Here is a 19,296-nt window from a genome sequence, read left to right on the forward strand (position 1 = left end):
ATATACTCAATTTAAATCATTGTTGATCTCCATGTTTTTTAGGGGAAAACTTTCATGAATTCAAAGTTGTCCAATCTACTAAAACCCGTGTCTCTGAATGCTGTGGTGGTGTTGATGTTAGCTACCTGCTGCCTATTTCTACATGTAAAGAACTTTGTGCATTCATGGGCTATATTTCTAACTCGGAAGGCTGAGCTTTGTGGATGCATTGGGTTTCACTCCACAGCTGCTTCTGTCTGACGAATTTAGTCATAGCTCGCTTAAAACTCCTCGCCATGACTTCAAAGAATGATGATAAAAGTATTCAGGAGAGCTGTGTGAAAGCATCCTGTCGTATTTTACATAAATATATATCTATACCTCTGTATATACTGCATTTGTATCCCTTTGCTGCTTCCTCCATCAATGCCCGTGTGGATGGAAAAAGGACCAACCTGGTTTAATAAACATGAAACTGCATCAGCTCACAAGTAATTCCAACGTGCATTTTAGCATGATAAGCAGGATTACTGTTTGTTTCTGTTTTTTTCCTCACTTCTTGGGAATTAAAGTTTTTCTGTGGATTAAAGAGTAATAAAAAGGATTTTTTTAAAAGCAGCTGTTTTGTTGGATGTCAGTTAATCTCTTGAGTGTGAAGTTAAAGCATACATTTTAGCAGCAAAAACTCATTGCCTTACACTAACTGCTAGCTGTGGTGGCAGTTAGAGTGTAAGGCAATGAGTGGGGTTGGGTATTTGTGTCTATGCGGCTGCAATTTTGATGATCCTGATCACTGACTGTTTTCAGACGAGACATTCACTGTGCAGAGCAACACGAAGCAATTGGTACTGGAAAACAACCAACCAAAGGAAAACTGTGTTTCCATCTTGTTCTCCAGCAAACCCGTCCTACCTCTGGAGATCCTGACGCACTGATCCCGACTTGCTCGTGCTGCCTTACTTAGGGAATTACAGGTCATCCATGCTTTTGTCTTTAAGGCATGGCTGTAATTTAATTAATTTATTTGATTAAGCTGGCTTCATGGATAAATAAAGCTTGGTATCATCTGCATAGCATTGTAAGTTTATGCAGTATCTGTATTAATATGATCTTATCACTCACCAGTCTTCACTGTGCAGGGCATGGTGAAGGAGAGTACACACTTACGAGCCAGAGGCAACACAGTCACCATTGGACTGTTGAGCTGAATAATGCCAATGCCAGTGACATGCCAGGACAGGACTGTGTTCCCAGTTTGAAGCAGAGGATTAGTTAAATTCCTGTGGTAAGACTGTTTGAACATGACACTACCTGTGCACAACCAATATGTTATCCTGACTGAGAGACAGTAACAGTCTATATTTACTTCCTAGCACGGTGGGCTTCTCTCTTAAATATAGTGGCAATTGTTCTCCTCCTGTATAACATCAACCCTCTGCATGTCCACCACTACACCATCACTACACCCATGAATTTTCTTTCTGGTCTTGCTCTTTTCCTCCTGCTTGGTAGTCTTATCTTCAACAAGCTTTGTCCCATATATCCACTAACCCTGCTCTGCACATGTCCAAACAACCTGAGCTGTCTGTCTGATATTCTCATTTCTTATCCATCCTGGTCACTCCCAACAAAAAGCATCTTCAACTCTGCCACCTCCAGCTCAGACTTCTTTTTGCTTGTACTACTCTCTCCGAACCACATGTCATAGCAATTAATCCTTTGCTTTCACTCTTACTCCTTTCTTTCTGTCACAAATCACCCGTTACGCTTGTCTCCACCCCCTCCACCCTGTCCCCACCTCTCTTGTGCTCTATCTGCACTTTGGATGGTTGACCGCAGGTATTTAAACTTCACTCCTTGCAGCTTCCCTATTACACCTGCCTCTCTCATTCACACACATACATTCTGCCTTGATTTTACTGAGTTTCATTGCTCTTGTCTCCAACACCTCAATTTTTCAGGTGGTATATAAATTAGGTTTATTACTATTATTAGTATCATTATTATTGGAAAGTAAAATGTTTTAATTTTTAATGAGGATATTTAAATGACATAGCATAAATGTCACTCTTTGGATTCAATTTCATATTATTGTTTAAAAATGTAATTTCTTCTTCTTCTCATTTGAATACCCCCATATCTCTGTATGAAAACATCTTAGGGTGAAACTGCTCCCCCTGCTGACCGTTCACGGTAACCGTGGAACGACTGTAGCCCACTGGCTGCTTCGCACAACAACACAAACGCCATCTTTAGCTGACAAGCAAAGTAGCGAAGCTGAGAGTTGAGAAGCGAAACTAGGTCAGGCGCTCGGAAAGCCAGCACACTTTTGAAAACCTCATTTCACCAGCTTCCCGGCAGTTTTCGCTAACCTCCCGACACACCGTGCTGTCGTATGGTCCAATGTGTTTGATCGGTCGGCCAGCTCGGACGCAGTTTTCTTGTGTCGGTCCCGGTTGACGTTGAGTGACCGTCTCTAAATAAACAGCCCCACGGAGGAGGTGATAACCAGGTGAGGAGGGTGAAGATAAATAACTACCGTAGACCTGTAAGTGTCTGATCGAGCTGTTTTTAGTCACCGTTTTATGTTAAGTGGGTAGACTTTGCTAAGTAGTTGCCAAGATGTATAGTTGGGCTGAGCTAAGCTAACTCCTGACGGGTGTGTTGTTGCTGTAAATTGCGGTGGCATTAAACGGCGTCCACAGCTTGGCATTTATGCGTGGGAAAAGGCGCTTTTATTAAAAGACAGTATCAGCGAGGAGAAGCTAACTTTGAGGCAGCTTGACCACACGGTGTTGGTGGTTGAAGCAGAGGGAGGCGTGTCCTCTATCTGTACTGTTTTCATTTTCAGGTGGGCAGAAGAAACGCTGAAGGAAACACGTAGGCTGTTCTTGCAGTTAATCACCAGCGTGTGTGAGGCAAAACACGCGGAATGGTCCAGTGCACACAGTAGTCAGGACAGACTTCCAGGAAATAAACACGTTGCTTTCTAACTTGGTGCTCGCGTACCTGTGAGAATCGACCGATACTGGGGGAACGGGAAAGCCGATAGAGGCAGTAAGCTGTTTTAAATTGTTAATGATTAAAGAAACTCGTCACGAGTGTTTTTGTTTAGAAAACCAGTCAACTAGTTAACCAGTATCCATGCAGCCACAGGTTAAAACTAAAGATGTATCATTAGAAAACAGAGTACACACCAGAGGTGGGACCAAGTCATTGTTTTGCAAGTCTCAAGTAAGTCTCAAGTCTTTATCCTCAAGTCTCAAGTCAAGTCTCAAGTAATGTCAGGCAAGTCAGAGTCGAGTCTCAAGTCACTGGTGTAAAAGTCTGAGTCAAGTCACAAGTCTGATCTTTGAATTTCAAGTCCTTTCGAGTCTTTAAAAAAAAAACAAAACGAAAAAATAATGTTGCAGTTATGCTAAATGTAAATATTAGACCATGTAATTTTAAAATCTGTGTTTTTCTCAACACATGACAAAATAGTGAACTTAGAAAATATACACAAATTGTGAAATTGCACCTCTTTAAAATGCAGCTCAATTAAACCTAGCTCCAAGAATAATTTTCACCGACAGTTCTGAGATAAGCTGCATGTTATTCTTGGATGCGGTTGTAGGACCAGCTTTAAAATCGCATGACAAAAATATCATACACATTAAAAAAAACTGTAACACCAACGTAGCCTGGACAACATTTGCTAGTTAGATGAAGTCAGCTATCTCATCGTAGCATATTTATATGCATATTTATAATCATACGGTTCTTGGAGTGAGTGCATACACTCATGAAGTTTAGTAACTCCAGGGCCCTATTTCAGGAAGCCGGTTTAGAAAACTCAGAGTGAAAAACGATACTCAGGGTTGAGTAACCCCGAACTGTCCAACTCGGAATATTCGGTTTCAGAAAGGCTGATAACAAGTAGTTCAATTAATGCGGAGTTGCTTTAACCCCAAGTTAAGCGCGCGCACGAGGATACATAAAGCCCTGATCAGTGGAGCACAGATTAAGCGAGTCACCATGGAGACGGAGGGAAAGAAGGCGCGGTCAATGTATTTTACAGCGCTTGAGGCCGAAATTCTGATGGCAGCATATGCTGATAACATGCAAATTTTGCAGAAAAAAAGTAACACAGCCTCAGCTGCAAAAGAAAGGGAGCATGCATGGCAAAACATAGCCGACAGAGTCAATGCATGAGTGTTAATTTAAACATTGATCTAGGGATTTCCACCCATTTAACACGTTATTTTATTATATTTTATTTTGTATTTTATACATTTTATTTTGTGATGCGATTTGAGCGCAGGTGCAACCCAACAGGCCCCCAACGTTCCTGGCAGCAAGTAAAAATGAAATATAAAAATATAGTCCAAACAGGTAAGGTGTAATTGTATTATGAGCCATAGTGCTTGGTCTGTTTGTCCGATGTAAATCAATTGCAGTTAGAGGCTACATTAATTTCCCCTCTGTAAGCACTTATTGAAATTATCTGAGCACATTACAAGTACATATTTGCTTACTCTGTATGCTCAAATGTGACCCATTATGGCCACTAGAAAAAAAGCGGAGGCCCGAAAAACAGGTGGGGGTCCTCCACCACCACCACTCACAGAGCCTGGCCACTTGGCTTCCACATTTGTGATAATGTTGGCAGCATCACATATGATCTTCACAGTGCAGAGAACACAAATTAGCATCCATTACTATAATGAAATAATTTGTTAGTTTGAAATGCTACAGGGAACTATGTACCTGTACATTAATGCTGTGGAAAGACGTCCTGTTCACATAGTCTCCTTCATTTACTGAAGGAGCAATGATTGGAATGTGAGTGCCATCAATCCGGTTGTTCAGTGATGACGCGACGAATCCTACTTCCGGGTCTAAAGTAGTCTGCGTTTAATATGGCTTTTGTGTTGTTAACATGTTTAATGTTATGTATTTTCTTCTATTTGATCTCAAAAAGCTCCTAAAACAGTCAGTGATCACTGTTGACCTCCCTCGGCTTTTATTACCGCTAATCATTTATTGAAGCTCAGTTTTTAAAACCTTAGGAAGTAACTACAGCACAGCCCATGCAGCAGTATATGAATGACTAACCTCGTATTGTGGATGGATTATCTCAGTTGTTCTCCTGGCTGAAGTTTGGTCCTTTTACAGCATCCTGCCATGCGATTACATTTGTTCCTGACCACTGAGAACACTCACGGTAACTTTTATCGAGTGGAAAAAAAGTTAGCTTGTTTATATTATGCTAACATAGCTGTGTCGCTAGCGGTCACGTAGCACATCATTATATACCAGCTAGCCCAACTTCAGTAACCCTACAAACGTCACTGCTGTTTAGTTTTCTGTCTTCATTTATGTTGGAAGTGATAGCAGAGCTGTACGTTTTAATTTGTTTCCAAAACCCCGCAGTCAGGACACGCTATATTGTATTTAGATAGAAGCTAGCGAGCTAACTCCCTGCTAACTTCTAACTCCGTTAAATGTCATAAATTCCGTTTTCATGGATGCCTGGATGTTAAACTCAATTGTTACACCTGGTAGAGCAGAACGCTGATCATTTTATTAAAGATGAAAGACTTTAGACAGTTTTTCAACTCTCAGTAATGCCATAGTGATCGTTTGATATATGGAGCTGCAGCGGAGTTTAGACCCAGACACGGCTAGTGACGTCAGACTGAACAACCGGATACAGCCAATCACGCCTGGGAACCGTGAGAATAAATGTAAAATTTAAGTAGTAGTTCAAGTATCACCACATCATGGATTAAGTTTTGTTCATCCTGCTACCTGCAATTTTGTGGCATCCCTCTTTGATAAATCTTGTGGGTCTATGACCGGGGAACACCACAAACGAGTACAGGAGACGTTTCAGTGCAACTGTAACATTCCTGACTGCCTTGGGAACGTGCTCAGCATCACCAATAGGCCTATTATACAGAAAGCTCCCGTTTGCAAAAAACCGAAGTGCAATACAAATAATATGTACAGAACTGAGAGAATGTCCGCGATGTGTCACATGAGCAATATTAGGCCTGAGGATGTTATTCAAATAAATTATAGATTGTGCTGAAAAACGGTAACGTTCACACAGGAAATCATCAGGAAATGATAAAATGTCCAAACGCGCTCTAATCACTCTCTCCCGGCGGAGAGCTCTGCGGAGAATTTGGGCTTCAACATCTACTGGCTCTTCAAGGAAGGGGCACGCCATGTCTGACACTTCCTACAGTCAGGTTTCCGACAAAGAGGCGGAGAAAGTCAGGGTTAGTTGAAGTAAACCTGCTAGGGGGCAGGTTAGCTTCACGGAGTGTGTCGTCATAGTAACTCACTCAGAATTAATCTAAACTCGCTTTGTGAAACCGAAAACCCAGAGTTTTCATTAACTCAGCGTATACTTACTCAGAGTTTGCACTAAACCGGCTTTCTGAAATAGGGCCCTGGTCACTGCAACAAGCCCAGGTACAGTTTACCGCCGGATGGGTACAGGACCTTGAAATGCACCGTGTAGAACGAAAGACCATCGTACGTATCATAAGTTTACCAGTCTCACAAATTGTCGTCATAAATACACATTCATTAACCGTTTATTAATAGGACCTTTGAGCTCAACAATAATTAATTAGTAGTGGAAATAATTTCTGGTACGCGTTACAGAAATGTAGCAGTGACAACAATATTGTATGCTGTAATCGTACTGGGCAATTAGTGATACAAAAAACCAGTTTTATCCAGTGAATAAAAGTATATGTTTTTGTCAGTGTACCATAATAACAGAAGCGAAACGCAATATTGTGTCAGGACAATTCACTATTTATGCACAATAAACAAAGGAGCATAGCGCGACAATTTCTGTTCAGCGCCAGACTTGCTTGTAACCTACATCACCAATTATGTTATGAAAATGACGCATTAACTACTAAAAAACACTGCCTTCGTGTAAATGCTTGGAGCAGACTAACCTGTGAGCTGGAGTGTTCTGGGACGTTATATTTGATCTTTGAATGGCTGCAATCCAGGCCATCCGTCGCGTCTTTGTTACTTCGGAAACATGGCTCGAACAATTTCTCTTCAACGACGTAATCCGATAACAACCGATCTCTTTACCCGTCGGCTTCCCGTGGCTGTCATGCGACCGGCTATTGCAGTTAATAATACAACAGCTTCTTGACATTTTTGTGTTTCTTTTTATCGCTGTATAACTGATTTCAATTGAAAGCCTGTGTGCGCTAGTACCGCTTGCCACGAGTTCCCAGAATCCTTTGCGGTTCTACCCGTGAATGACATCACATTTTCAATCTCTATATAATATGGATGTTAAATTTTATATTTGGGGTAAAATATCAAGTCTTTTCAAGTAAACCGGTTCAAGTCCAATTCAAGTCCCAAGTCATTGGTGTAAAAGTCCAAGTCAAGTCACAAGTCTTAGAACATTTTTTCAAGTCAAGTCTAAAGTCATAAAATTAATGACTCGAGTCTGACTCGAGTCCAAGTCATGTGACTCGAGTCCACACCTCTGGTACACACACACACACTTTAGTGGACAGCAGAGTAAATATGCTTTTGTGACGTTCTTTGAAGTTTTTTAAAAAAAATTCTTTTCGATTTAGTTTTGGTTTGCTTTTTTTCGTGTCCCTTTTATTCATTAAACATGTTCAGCATTAGTTTTCATTAATTTAGCTGTTAGTTTTATTTTTTCTGGAATTAAGATAACTCTTTATTGTCATTGCGCAGTCATACATAGTAAAATAGTACTATGAAATTGGAAAACCGTTATGTTTTGACTAGAGATGGACCGATCCGATATTACGTATCGGTATCGGTCCGATACTGACCTAAATTACTGGATCGGATATCGGAGAAAAATAAAAAATGTAATCCGATCCATTAAATATCACGAAAGCAGCTCACAAAACTTGCGACACGCCGTAACTCACCTCAGAACGTTAGCACGTCGGAGCAGTATGCATCACGTGATAGAGCGGCTGTGGCATGCAGGACCGGTCGGTGGTCTGGATAGCATTTGGAGCTTCGCTAGCAACCCGGCATTTCATCTCCGACAAAGTTATCCCGAGAGAAGTAAAGCAAGTGTGTAAGTCCATCTCTGAATGTTTGTAAAGCATTCCTGCATTAAGCTTAACAAGCGACTGCCTCTTCTTGCTGCTACTTCAATCATGAAACTGCTTAATGATCAGCTGATCGGCTTTTCTGTCGCGAGTCCGTGTCTCTAGTTTGCTTTTGGCCCACTTTGCACCAGAAAGAGGAAACCAGCGGATAAACAACAGCAGCACGTTTAAGCTTGATAAGCTGTTGTTAGAATTTATTTAATATTACTTTCTACTCCAGGATCTTTTTCTACATAGCTGACGCTGGTAACTGTGCAGGGGCGGATCTAGCAAAGTTTAGCCAGGGGGGCCGATAGGGCATTAACAGGGAAAAGGGGGCACAAAGACATACTTTTCTTTCTTATTCTCATTTAAAATGTCAAGCTTTTAATAAATAATTATCTGACACCCAAAGTTTTAATTTGATGCAAAATGAATAGAAGTCCATTACTGTATATAGTGACTATTAAGTCTAATATATATACCCTAGTAAGCTATAGTACTTTTTCCTTTGGGAAGGTACCATCTGTGCAGTCTGCAATTTTGTTGAAGAAAGATGTTGAATCTATTTAATATTTCTTGAAAAATAATTGATTTCTGTGCATTTTTTTTCACACTGCATCAAATTAAGGTTGATTACGTCGATTAAGCATCATGAGGTGGAGCGTGAGGGGTGGTTCCCTATTTTTTATTTATTTATTTTTGTTGTTGCTGGGAGTTGGAACCCTATTAGTTAGGTTGCTTAATATTTATGCTAAGTACTCTTTAAAATACCAGAATAGGGAGGATGGTGTAGGTTTAAGTTTATTAGATTGATCAGTATTGCTGAACTATGAAATATTTTTTTTTGCATACAGGTATAACAGAATAGCTTTAGTGTAGTTGTTGTTTTAAACTTGAGTATGAACTTATACAAAATGCAGCAAGATATTTAAAAAACAGCTTTGTTGATTAAAAAACACTATATCGGATTCATATCGGTATCGGCAGATATCCAAATTTATGATATCGGTATCGGACATAAAAAAGTGGTATCGTGTCATCTCTAGTTTTGACAAGAATGACAGCTAAATATACTTCCTTTATATATTCCGTGATATAAAAATGCAATATTATTTCTGTTTTCATGCTTTTTTTTTCTAAAGGCCAGTTTTTTATTTTTTGCATCTGCAGCAGTATGCAAACGTTTTGATTATTTAGATTTTATATGTATTTATATATAACTTTGCATTTGTATGTAAACATGTGCAAACATACAGGGAAATACAGTGTAAAACGCAAAATAGTTTGTACAGTTCTAACAAGCTTAAAAATCGATATTTAGTATGACCACCTTTGTTATTCAACACAGCCTGAACAGCTTTCGTGTAATATCTGGATATATTCACGTATATCCACAGACCAGTTCTTGTATCATTTGGGACACTTCAGTCTTTTCTCCACATTTCCCTTCCTTAACAATGGCTTCTTCTCAGCCACCCTTCCTATGAGACCATTGCTGAGCTTCAGTGAACGTTAGAGAAATTTTTTTTTGTCCAGTTTTCTCAAACCTTTTGAGGACACTCTGCACACCATACTGAGATATTAGAAGTTGTTGTCTAATAGTACTTTGGAAGTCACCTTGGTGCAAAAATAAATTTTTTATGGTTAGCAGATGATGCTATCTTAAGCATTTTTCACATATTGAGCTAAATACAGTACATTGGAAACAAATTGTGTCTTTCTTACAGGCTACTAGAAATGAAGTGCCCAAGATACAATGTAAAACTGGTTCTTTGCTAAGTTGTCTGTTATGTGTTGACACAACACTGTTAATTTAGGTGCCTTTTTATGCTTGAATGGTCAGTGTTAGGTCTAAACAAACAAACAAGCAAAAACATTCCTCTTAAAATGGTCAGCTAGAAGGAATAGAACAGAATAGCTCTTTATTATCACTGTGCATGTGCAGCAAGATTATGGGTGCTCCCCACCAACTGTGCAGGAATAAAATATAAATGGTAAACGGCATGAATAAATGGCAAACAAGAGAAATGTTTTCAAAAATAAGAGAAAGGCACATTAAAGTACAATGGACTGAAAATGAATGAATGAAAAAGCAACCAATGTCCAGAAAAGAACTGCAAAAGGCCTTCTTAAAGCCTGGATAACTATTATTCAAACGCACTTAAGAAAATACAAGGAAGTTGAGCTCATTTTAAGCAAAATATAAAGAAACAAGGGGTAACTCAAGAGTTTTGCACAAATAATTATTGAAGAATAATAATAATAATAATATATATAGCGCTTTTCAAGGCACCCAAAGCGCTTTACAATTCCACTATTCATTCACTCTCGCATTCACACTGGTGGAGGCAAGCTACGGTTGTAGCCACAGCTGCCCTGGGGCAGACTGACAGAAGCGAGGCTGCCATATCGCGCCATCAGCCCCTCTGTAGAACTGTACTGTAGAAACCTTTGTGCTCATATGTTCTAGATAGTCTTGTTTAATCAACTGCTGATTTTTAACTAGCTGAATTCAGTCAAATACACCAAGTTATTGACCTAACCATGGGGGATTGTGATCCTGCTTGGAGTCTAAATTTAGAAAGGAGAAGCACTCCTCCTGGTTTTCATTGATAATCTATAGGCACTGGTAGTTTTGTCATCTGGTCAATTTTTAAATGGGTACATAAGATTCACATATTTATCACAACAGCTATATATGTTGCTGTGAAATGATTTTTGTTTTTGTTTTTACTAGTTCATGACCCAAAATAAGCAAATCTATATATAATTAACCAGATTACCCAATAAAAATATTTGTGGCTTTAGGGTCATGTGTCAGGCTTCCATATATGGGCTGCAAAAATAAAAACAACTGGGATAACATGCACAACGGCGAGCAGAAAAACTCAGCTCATCTGTCTGGATTTTAAACCCTCATCTTTTCACCCAGGATGAAACGAGGTCTCCAAGGGAACGAGCAGGAGGATGGAGGTGGAACCAGCGGTGGGTGTCAGAAGACTCTTAAACGGTCCCGCAAGCAGAGGAGGGAGAAAGATTTGGAGGATGAGGAAGTCCGCTGGGAGTGTCTGCCACAGGAGATCCTGCTCCACGTCTTCCAGTACCTGCCTCTACTGGATAGGGCTTTTGCCTCCCAGGTACCTGTATAATAATAATAAAGCAGCATTTATAGCTGCTCTTAGTTTACAATATGTAGCAGGGGGCAGTATTTATTAGTTGTAAGAACTAGAACAGCACAGTCACATTTTTTCCCCCTCTCATACTCATGTGTAAGCCTCGTTTGTATTGCTTTACTTACACGCTACATTGGCATTATTATACCTAATGGTTGCTGAGTTTATCTGATGGAGGATTATGAGCCTTAAAGGCCATAAGTGGGTGCTTCAGCTTGACTTTGATTGTGATACATGCTGTATTTGTTCATATAATGAGAGAGGTCTTCATTTGGCTAAACTAAGAAGGTAAAGCAGGGTTCTGTTAGTTTGTGGGTATGGGGTCATGTTTCAAAGCACTGCCTCAATTCGAACTGCTGCCAGTTTATCTCTTTTTTAAAGTTGCAGCATTTTGCTGTTAACACGTTAATGGAAGGTTACTCATTCATGAGGGAGATCAACAAAATGTTTTCAGTTTTTCTGCACAAATAAAATGCAGCATGAGCATCTAAGTGGTAAACATAATGGAAAATGCAAAAGCATATAATATTTGAATGTTTGACAGCTTTGCTGTTGCAGACAAAGAACTTCCCCAATCCACTTGTTTGTTAAGCTACAGTACGGCTGTTTCAGTGGACTGAGACCAGATGCATTGGAGTATTATAAAGTCATACTGTTCATGAGCACAATTTAATTTATGTACAAAATTTTAAAAAAGCAATATAAAGTAATCAACTGTCTCACCAGTAGATCTCACCTCAGGGTAGTCTGACTTCATCGTGCTGCAGTTCAGTTCAATTTTTATATCAAATCACAAGAACAGGTCTTTAAAATTATTCAAGACCTCGTATGTAAGGAAAAGGATTTTAAATTTGATTGTGAATTTAACAGGGAGCCAATGAAGAGAAGCCAGTCAGTTTTCTGGTGCTTCGAGGTCTGATTAGAGTCATTTTCCAGCTCAAACCATTTTAATAGAGCAGAACAAGGAACCAGCTGCACACGTTTGAGTTGGATCCTGCAACTTCGAGGTGGGAGATTCTCTCTAAGGCTAAGGCTTTGCAGTTAAAAAAGAAAAGTAGTTAGACACCAAAATTGAGTGATCTCTTTTGGCCACACTTCACCTCTCCACTGTCTCGTGACTTTAAGCCGGGTAGTCTCTCCCCCCCCCCCCCCCCCCCCCCCCCCCACCCCCCCCAAAAAAAAAAAAAGAAAAACTAATTAGTCACAATCCTGCAGAGGGCACCCAGCAGCAGAAACGCATAAGAAATATTTTATTTATGTGTTATGTATATATTTACACCCATGAAACAGGCAGTGAGGATTTTGACACTTCTTAATTTCCTTTCACACCCAGTTGGCTAAGGAAGTTGATGCAATGCAGCATGTTTGAAGGTTCTTTATTGCTTTATTTATACTGTTGGCTCGGAGTCAAGTATTTTTAAAAAAAATCATTATTAATATTAAATACTTATTTACCAGTTTACTGTGCCATGTCAAACAGATGCTACCTACTGCTACAAAATATTAGTGGTATTTATTTTCCTATTTTTCCAAATAACTTCTGAGCATTATGATTACGTAACTCAGCAGGAGTTTAAACAGTAAGCAAGCAGATGTATAGTGTTGCTGTTTTCCTGTTTCAACAAGTCATATCCTCGACATTTGTGCCAGGGTGACACCTCTAAGATTAATTATTGGTTTCTCTTCTCTGAGTCACATTTTGTCCTCTTGCCTGAGGATGAAAAAAAAGAAGTATTTTTGTCTTCAGCATGAAAAATTGAAAAGTTTGTGTTGTTGCTGCAGGTATGCCGAGGCTGGAACGAGGCCTTTCACATGCCAGAACTGTGGCGATGCTTTGAGTTTGAGTTGAACCAGCCAGCCAGCTCCTACCTGAAGGCCACACACCCAGACCTCATCAAACAGATCATCAAGAGGCATTCGGACCACCTGCAGTATGTCAGCTTCAAGGTACGAAAGAGAGGGGGGCAGTTTGAGGTTACAGCAGTTCAGTGATGAAGCGAAGTGGATTTTTATGTGCTGCCCAACTCACAGTGCCATTTTCTCTGTGTGCTGCCAGGTGGACAGCAGCAGAGAGTCTGCAGAAGCAGCGTGCGACATCCTCTCTCAGCTGGTGAATTGTTCTTTGAAAACTCTGGGGCTCATCTCCACAGCCAGGCCCAGCTTCATGGAGATGCCTAAGGTCAGCCTCAGCAACAGGGTTACATCGTGTGCATTTTCAAGTAAAAGAAAACAGACGTGACACCACAAGGTGGACTTTTGCAGAGCCTTAGAAATGAGGCATGACTGAGAAGATTTGAGAACCACTGAAGCACTCAGACATGAGCGTCTCTGAATTGTAACGCACCGCAGAGATCTGAAAATCCACCGCTTTAGAGCTCCTTTGATTAATGCCTGAAAGGAAGCTGGTCTGATTAAAGTCAAGTGCCTGTGGGAAGGTCTACAAGTTGATATCTCCAAAATCTTGTACTCAGCCCCTGTTTTCTTTGACACTTTATCTCAGAAGACAGATCCCACAGATGCATACAATGTAAAAGAAACTCTGTGGAATTATGGTAATTTGCTGTGCGGCGGTCTTGTTTTGTTTGCAGCTTTTATTTTACAACTACCTGCACAAATGTGCATCTGCTCCTAGACAAAGCTGAAAGTTTCAGTGTGTATGTGTAGTTGAATTAGATGCTTGTTACTAGATCTGTCTGCAGATTTCTTAAATAAAATGTTTGCTTATTGTTTCTCTCTCTTCTCTGTTCAACAGTCCCACTTCATCTCAGCACTGACTGTGGTTTTCGTCAACTCTAAATCCCTGTCCTCCCTGAAGATTGATGACACGCCTGTGGATGACCCGTCTCTTAAAGTCCTGGTGGCCAATAACAGCGACACGCTCAAACTGCTCAAAATGAGCAGCTGCCCTCACGTTTCACCTGCAGGTACTGACAAATGGAACAAATGAGAGAAATTAGGGGCCTTAATGATTAGTAATGACTAATTAGTCATTGTGTAGAATTTGATTGATTGATTGAGAACTGTTATCGCTGAAATTGTAAGGTTTCTCCCTTGTTTCTCAGGGGCTTGGGTGTGATTTATAGACGTGCTGTACAGGTTGCCAGTAAACACTGCATTTATTTTTTGGGCGTGTATTTCCAGGCATCCTGTGTGTGGCTGATCAGTGCCATGGCCTGAGAGAACTGGCTCTCAACTACCATTTGCTGAGCGATGAACTTCTCATCGCCCTCTCCTCGGAGAAGCACGTGCATCTCGAGCACCTCCGCATTGACGTGGTCAGTGAAAATCCCGGCCAACAGTTTCACACCATCAAAAAGAGCAGCTGGGACGCCATGAAGCGTCACTCGCCTAAATTTAATCTGGTCATGTACTTCTACCTCTACGAGGATGAGTTTGGCCCTTTCTTCCGCGACGAAATCCCCGTCACGCATCTGTACTTCGGCCGCTCCGTCAGCAAAGACGTGCTGGGGCGCGTCGGCCTCAACTGCCCGCGTCTGGTCGAGCTGGTGGTGTGCGCCAACGGGCTGCGACCGCTGGACGAGGAGCTGATCCGCATCGCCCAGCGCTGCACGCAGCTGTCTGCCATTGGCTTGGGAGAGTGCGAAGTGTCCTGCAGCGCCTTCGTGGAGTTTGTCAAGATGTGTGGAGACAGACTGACGCAGCTATCCATCATGGAGGAAGTACTGGTTCCAGATCATCGCTATGGGTTGGATGATATCCACTGGGAGGTATCAAAGCATTTGGGTCGCGTCTGGTTCCCAGACATGATGCCTACGTGGTAGAGCTCTGGTAGAAGGCTCATCTTTCAAACATGAAGAAAACTGATTTTATTTTATTAACATGTATTGATTTCAGCTACAAAGTTCTGTATATAACTTTTGTATTTAGGAGTATATTTATAGATTATAATTTACGTAATTTGTAACATTTAGTATGTTGTTTTCTTCAGCCCTTTAATACTGGATAAATATAGTGTTTGAGGAGGGTTTGGGAGTGTCACTTTTCCAGGGGGATTAACAAATATGTCTGGTAACTAATGGCCCGTTTATGCTCGCCGTTTTTGCCCTCACGAACGGTGATGTACGACGAAAGTGACATCACATCCACCGGGCAATCCACGCCTTTTATTCGTCATTCTGGTCAATCCACAAACTTTTGTAGCTTCACACAGGTGTCCGTGCCATTGCTGCAGCAGCTGGTTTGGGAGTGCACTCGTGTCAGAAGTAAACCTCTTGTTTAATTCTATCATTGCAATTGTTTTGCTTCTGGTTTAGACTTTTTCTCCTGTGCCACAGTGAATGTGGATGTTTTACGTCAGTGGTGACACCTATCATTCAGGAAAATCCTGCAGCAAATCCTGCTTTAAATGATGCGCTATTGCGACGTCACAGTTGCCGTGCAGAACCACCGGTCCGGCGAGCATAAATGCACCTAATTAGTTTCATACACACAAGATGCATGTAACAAAGATTCCTTTTTGCCTTGTAAATATAATCCTTTTAATATAAATCAGAAACTTTAAAGCACTGAGCTTAATTTCACTTAAGCGAGTTAACATGCAGATTTTAAAAAGAGATTATCATCACCACACTGAACCCAGTGTCTTTGAAGCCAGGCAGTTTAGTCTTAGAAGGGGATGATCACCATTATAAGCTAATGTATCTTAGTACTCATTCAAAGCCACCCAAATTAATGTTATAGAAGCTTTTCTGATATATTTTTGTTTGTTTCTTTACAGCTGCAGTAATAAGTTGTGACTGTACAAGAATGAGTGATTTTTTTATTTCACAGTGAGGCGACAGCTTGTTATAGATTGTGGTTGCTGATCATGTGATACTACAAGGAGGGAGGCAGCGGCACAGACAGTACTTCCTTGTTTTGTCTGCTCCATCCATCACTGTGTCACGACTTCAGTTTTATTTGAATGTGCTTTTGAACCTCATGTTTCTGCCTTGTGTTTGATTTTGGACAGCAAATTGTGGAGGCAGTTTTCTTTGGTCGCTTTGGCCATGATCGCGTTTGTCTTCATATACTGTATAAATATGTGTATATATAAACATATATGTGCGTGCATGCGTAATGTACGATAATTTATTTTCTGCATTGCCTGCACCCACGTTCCTGTAATTGTAAATATAAAATCTGTTATATTTAAAAACAAATGTAAGAGAGAAATTCTAATCATATATCTGTACATTTAATGATTCCTTTCGATGCACTTTTACCCTAATGAAGGTCCCGAGAGTAGCATTAGGGAAGGAAATGGAACAGTTTTGGAGCTAAATGGTCACAGGATTTAGCAGCGGTTCTCCAGTCTAATAACTCTGAGCCACCTTTTGTAGTTAACTTGATTTTACAAGGTTCGTTTCTTACAAACATTGAGATTATAAGATCCTAAAGTGGATTTTTTTTTTTTTTTTTTGTTAACTGACACACAGAAATCATCCTGGGAAACCAAAACCCTCGATACAGCACAGTCACTGATTATGCTTCTATTTCTAACTTGAAGAAATATTAGAGTGATTCAGGAAAATTGTAACTAATTGGGAATCAAATTCAGAATTTCAAAGGTTATTTGATTGATGTGCGCACCGTTGTAACGTTAGGGCTGTGTTGTTCAGCCTGTCGCAGACACAGTGGACTTTCAGAAATGAAGCGGGTGGTTGTAGATGATATTTGAAATCGTGCAGCCCTGCAGACGGGACAGTATGGCAGCTGAATGTTGATGTAGCCGAGTGTTTTCATGAATGTGTAAGCTTGAAATATTTATCTTTCTCTATTGTTTTTCTTGCAGTGGGCTGAAAGCTGATTTAAGTTGGACACCTTTTAGACTGTCAGTCATTATGTTCCGAGTTTATGAGGTTCATATTTCACCTTATGTTTTTTTTTTTGTTTTTTTACTTTTTATTTTTTGGGCAAATGTTAATAGAAGAGCCACTCCTTTATATTGATATTCTACCCTGTAACAGGCCCTGTAACATCTTACTTGCAAGTTTTCTGTTTCTGCGAAGCTGCCACGCCTGGCAGTGGACTTTATCCTTTACTAGCGCACAGTACAGTTTATGGTGTATCTATACAAATGTAAATATGCCGTCTGTTGGTTAATATTAACCACATTTGTGTTGTGCTTGCACATGATTATCGTAGCATCAGAAAATTGGCCGAGTAAGGGCTGCAGTTGTATAGAGAACAACATGTTGTTTATATTTAATCTAAATAAAGCTGCATTGTATTGAGAAGATTTTTGGAGAGTAATGTCTCGTTCTTTTCCCAAAGAGATGAAGCATTCCAGTAAAAATCTTTAAAAAAAAAAAAAAAAAATTGTACTATAAAGACAATGATGTGCTTCGGTTCACATGGATTTAAGTTCTTTGAACTGTTTCAAGATCATATTCAGAGTTCAGTGAGGTATTTGGATAGATATAGACTTTATTAATCCCCATACTGGAGAAATTCACAAGTTACAGCAGCACAAAGCTCAGTAAGAAAAAAAAAAAAAAAGGCATTAGAGATATATGAGAACATCCATCCATTCGCTTCCACTTATCCTTATTCAGAGTCGCGGGGGGGCGCTGGAGCCGATCTCAGCTGTCGTAGGGCGAGAGGCAGGCAGACAACCATTCACACCTAGTGGCAATTTGGATTATCCAATTTACCCATCCCCACAAGCTGCATGTCTTTGGTGGGTGGGAGGAAGCCGGAGTACCCGGAGGGCACCCACACAAACACGGGGAGAACATGCAAACTCCACACAGAAAGACCCCGGCCTGAAGGTGGAATTGAACTCAGGACCTTGTTGCTGTGCGGCAACAGTGCTAACCACTGTGCCACTGTGCTGCCCATATGAGACCAAATGAGGAAGAAAAAGACAGTGTATAAATAAAACAAGCAAAAATAATATGAAAAAGTCCATTTTTATGATGTGCAAATGGTTGCTATGTACAGTAAAATATACTAGAAGACATTTCACTAAGCTGTTGGTTTATGTGTATATTAAATGCATTAGGAGAGATAATACAAGCACACATATCCGAGCAGGTATCTATTCTATACGCCTATTTTAAAGTTAGAAAAAATGTTGCTGTTGTGCTACAAAATCAGAGAGAAATGTGAGTATAGATTTCATAAGATGCTATCATAACTCTCTGAGAGCAATGAAATGCAGTGTTGTTAAGGATACCCTGAGTGTAATGTATTAATTAGGAGCAGACTGTTACTGGATTCTCTTTAATCCATATTTAGCCCTCTTTAAGTCTTTTCTCTCTATCCTTTGTCCTCTATTTGACAGTCTGTGCAAAATATCTTATTTAGAAAGGCTAAAGGTTTATTAAGAAGAGCAGGTTAATCACTCATATCACTAGCTTTAAAAATAAGCTACCACCACAAATAGGCCCACGCTAATGCATATGCTGCGAGTCACCTCGTTTTCATTTTGCTATGCAAGATGCTGAAAAAGGTTAAATTACACTTCAAACATCCCTGCGAGGAAACTGGAGAAAAAAGGAATAAAGTGTATTACCAAGCGAGCAAAACTTTATTTATGCAGCAATTACCTCCAAGCCAAGTGCTTTTCAAGCAGCTTTATAAACAGCAGTAAACATGAAGACATAAAAATAGACACGAGCAAGAGAGGACACAATCTAGTAAGAGTTCCATTAAGTGAAATCAGATAAAAGACGTAACCTGCGGTGCTGTCTCGTGTTTCAGCCACAGCTAATTAAATTTTTAGGTCTCAGGATTTAAAAGGACAATAAGTGATATTTCTTAAACAGGAAATGCTCTGAGCTCCTGAGCTGTGGACTAAGAGCCGATGAAGTCAGATTATTGGTTCAAGATCCACAGTTTGGGAAGATTAAACTTTCTTTAAAGTTCTTTAAATTACTCACTTCATGTGCAAATATGTGCTTAAGTACATTTCTGAGCATTAACACATGTATAATTATAAACTTTACCCATGTAATTGGTGTTTTTATCTATTTAAATAGTGCCAGTTCACAATATCAGGTGCCCCTGGCGCCTCCAGCATTTTTTCA

The 19,296-nt window shown here is 40.1% G+C and overlaps 1 protein-coding gene across 4 annotated transcripts; it reads left to right on the forward strand.

The window, feature by feature from the left end:
* The first annotated feature begins 2,184 nt into the window (after nt 1–2,184).
* On the forward strand, nt 2,185–17,506 carry LOC101486563 (F-box/LRR-repeat protein 3). Of its 4 annotated transcripts, none has more exons than XM_004543354.4 (6): nt 2,185–2,527; nt 11,023–11,227; nt 13,046–13,210; nt 13,320–13,442; nt 14,016–14,187; nt 14,405–17,506. In XM_004543354.4, exons 2-6 carry the CDS (start codon nt 11,024–11,026, stop codon nt 15,043–15,045), a joined length of 1,305 nt encoding a protein of 434 aa, XP_004543411.1. In that variant the 5' UTR covers nt 2,185–2,527; nt 11,023; the 3' UTR covers nt 15,046–17,506. The 4 variants fall into 4 exon arrangements, with proteins under 4 accessions (XP_004543411.1, XP_004543410.1, XP_076739950.1 ...); XM_004543353.4 differs by having other exon boundaries at nt 2,185–2,491; XM_076883835.1 differs by lacking the exon at nt 2,185–2,527 and adding an exon at nt 2,539–3,036.
* The last annotated feature ends 1,790 nt before the right edge of the window (nt 17,507–19,296 follow it).

The sequence above is a fragment of the Maylandia zebra genome, linkage group LG1 (assembly GCF_041146795.1).
Source record: "Maylandia zebra isolate NMK-2024a linkage group LG1, Mzebra_GT3a, whole genome shotgun sequence".
In the NCBI taxonomy this organism is placed as follows: Eukaryota; Metazoa; Chordata; class Actinopteri; order Cichliformes; family Cichlidae; genus Maylandia; species Maylandia zebra.

Bases quoted from the DNA above. Each gene is read 5' to 3' on its own strand.
- LOC101486563 (XM_076883826.1), top strand. From the start codon at position 7,773: ATGGACCGATCCGATATTACGTATCGGTATCGGTCCGATACTGACCTA. The intron at 11,228-13,045 runs GTACCTGTATAA...TTGTTGCTGCAG, and splicing joins ATAGGGCTTTTGCCTCCCAG to GTATGCCGAGGCTGGAACGA. The intron at 14,188-14,404 runs GTACTGACAAAT...GTGTATTTCCAG, and splicing joins CCCTCACGTTTCACCTGCAG to GCATCCTGTGTGTGGCTGAT.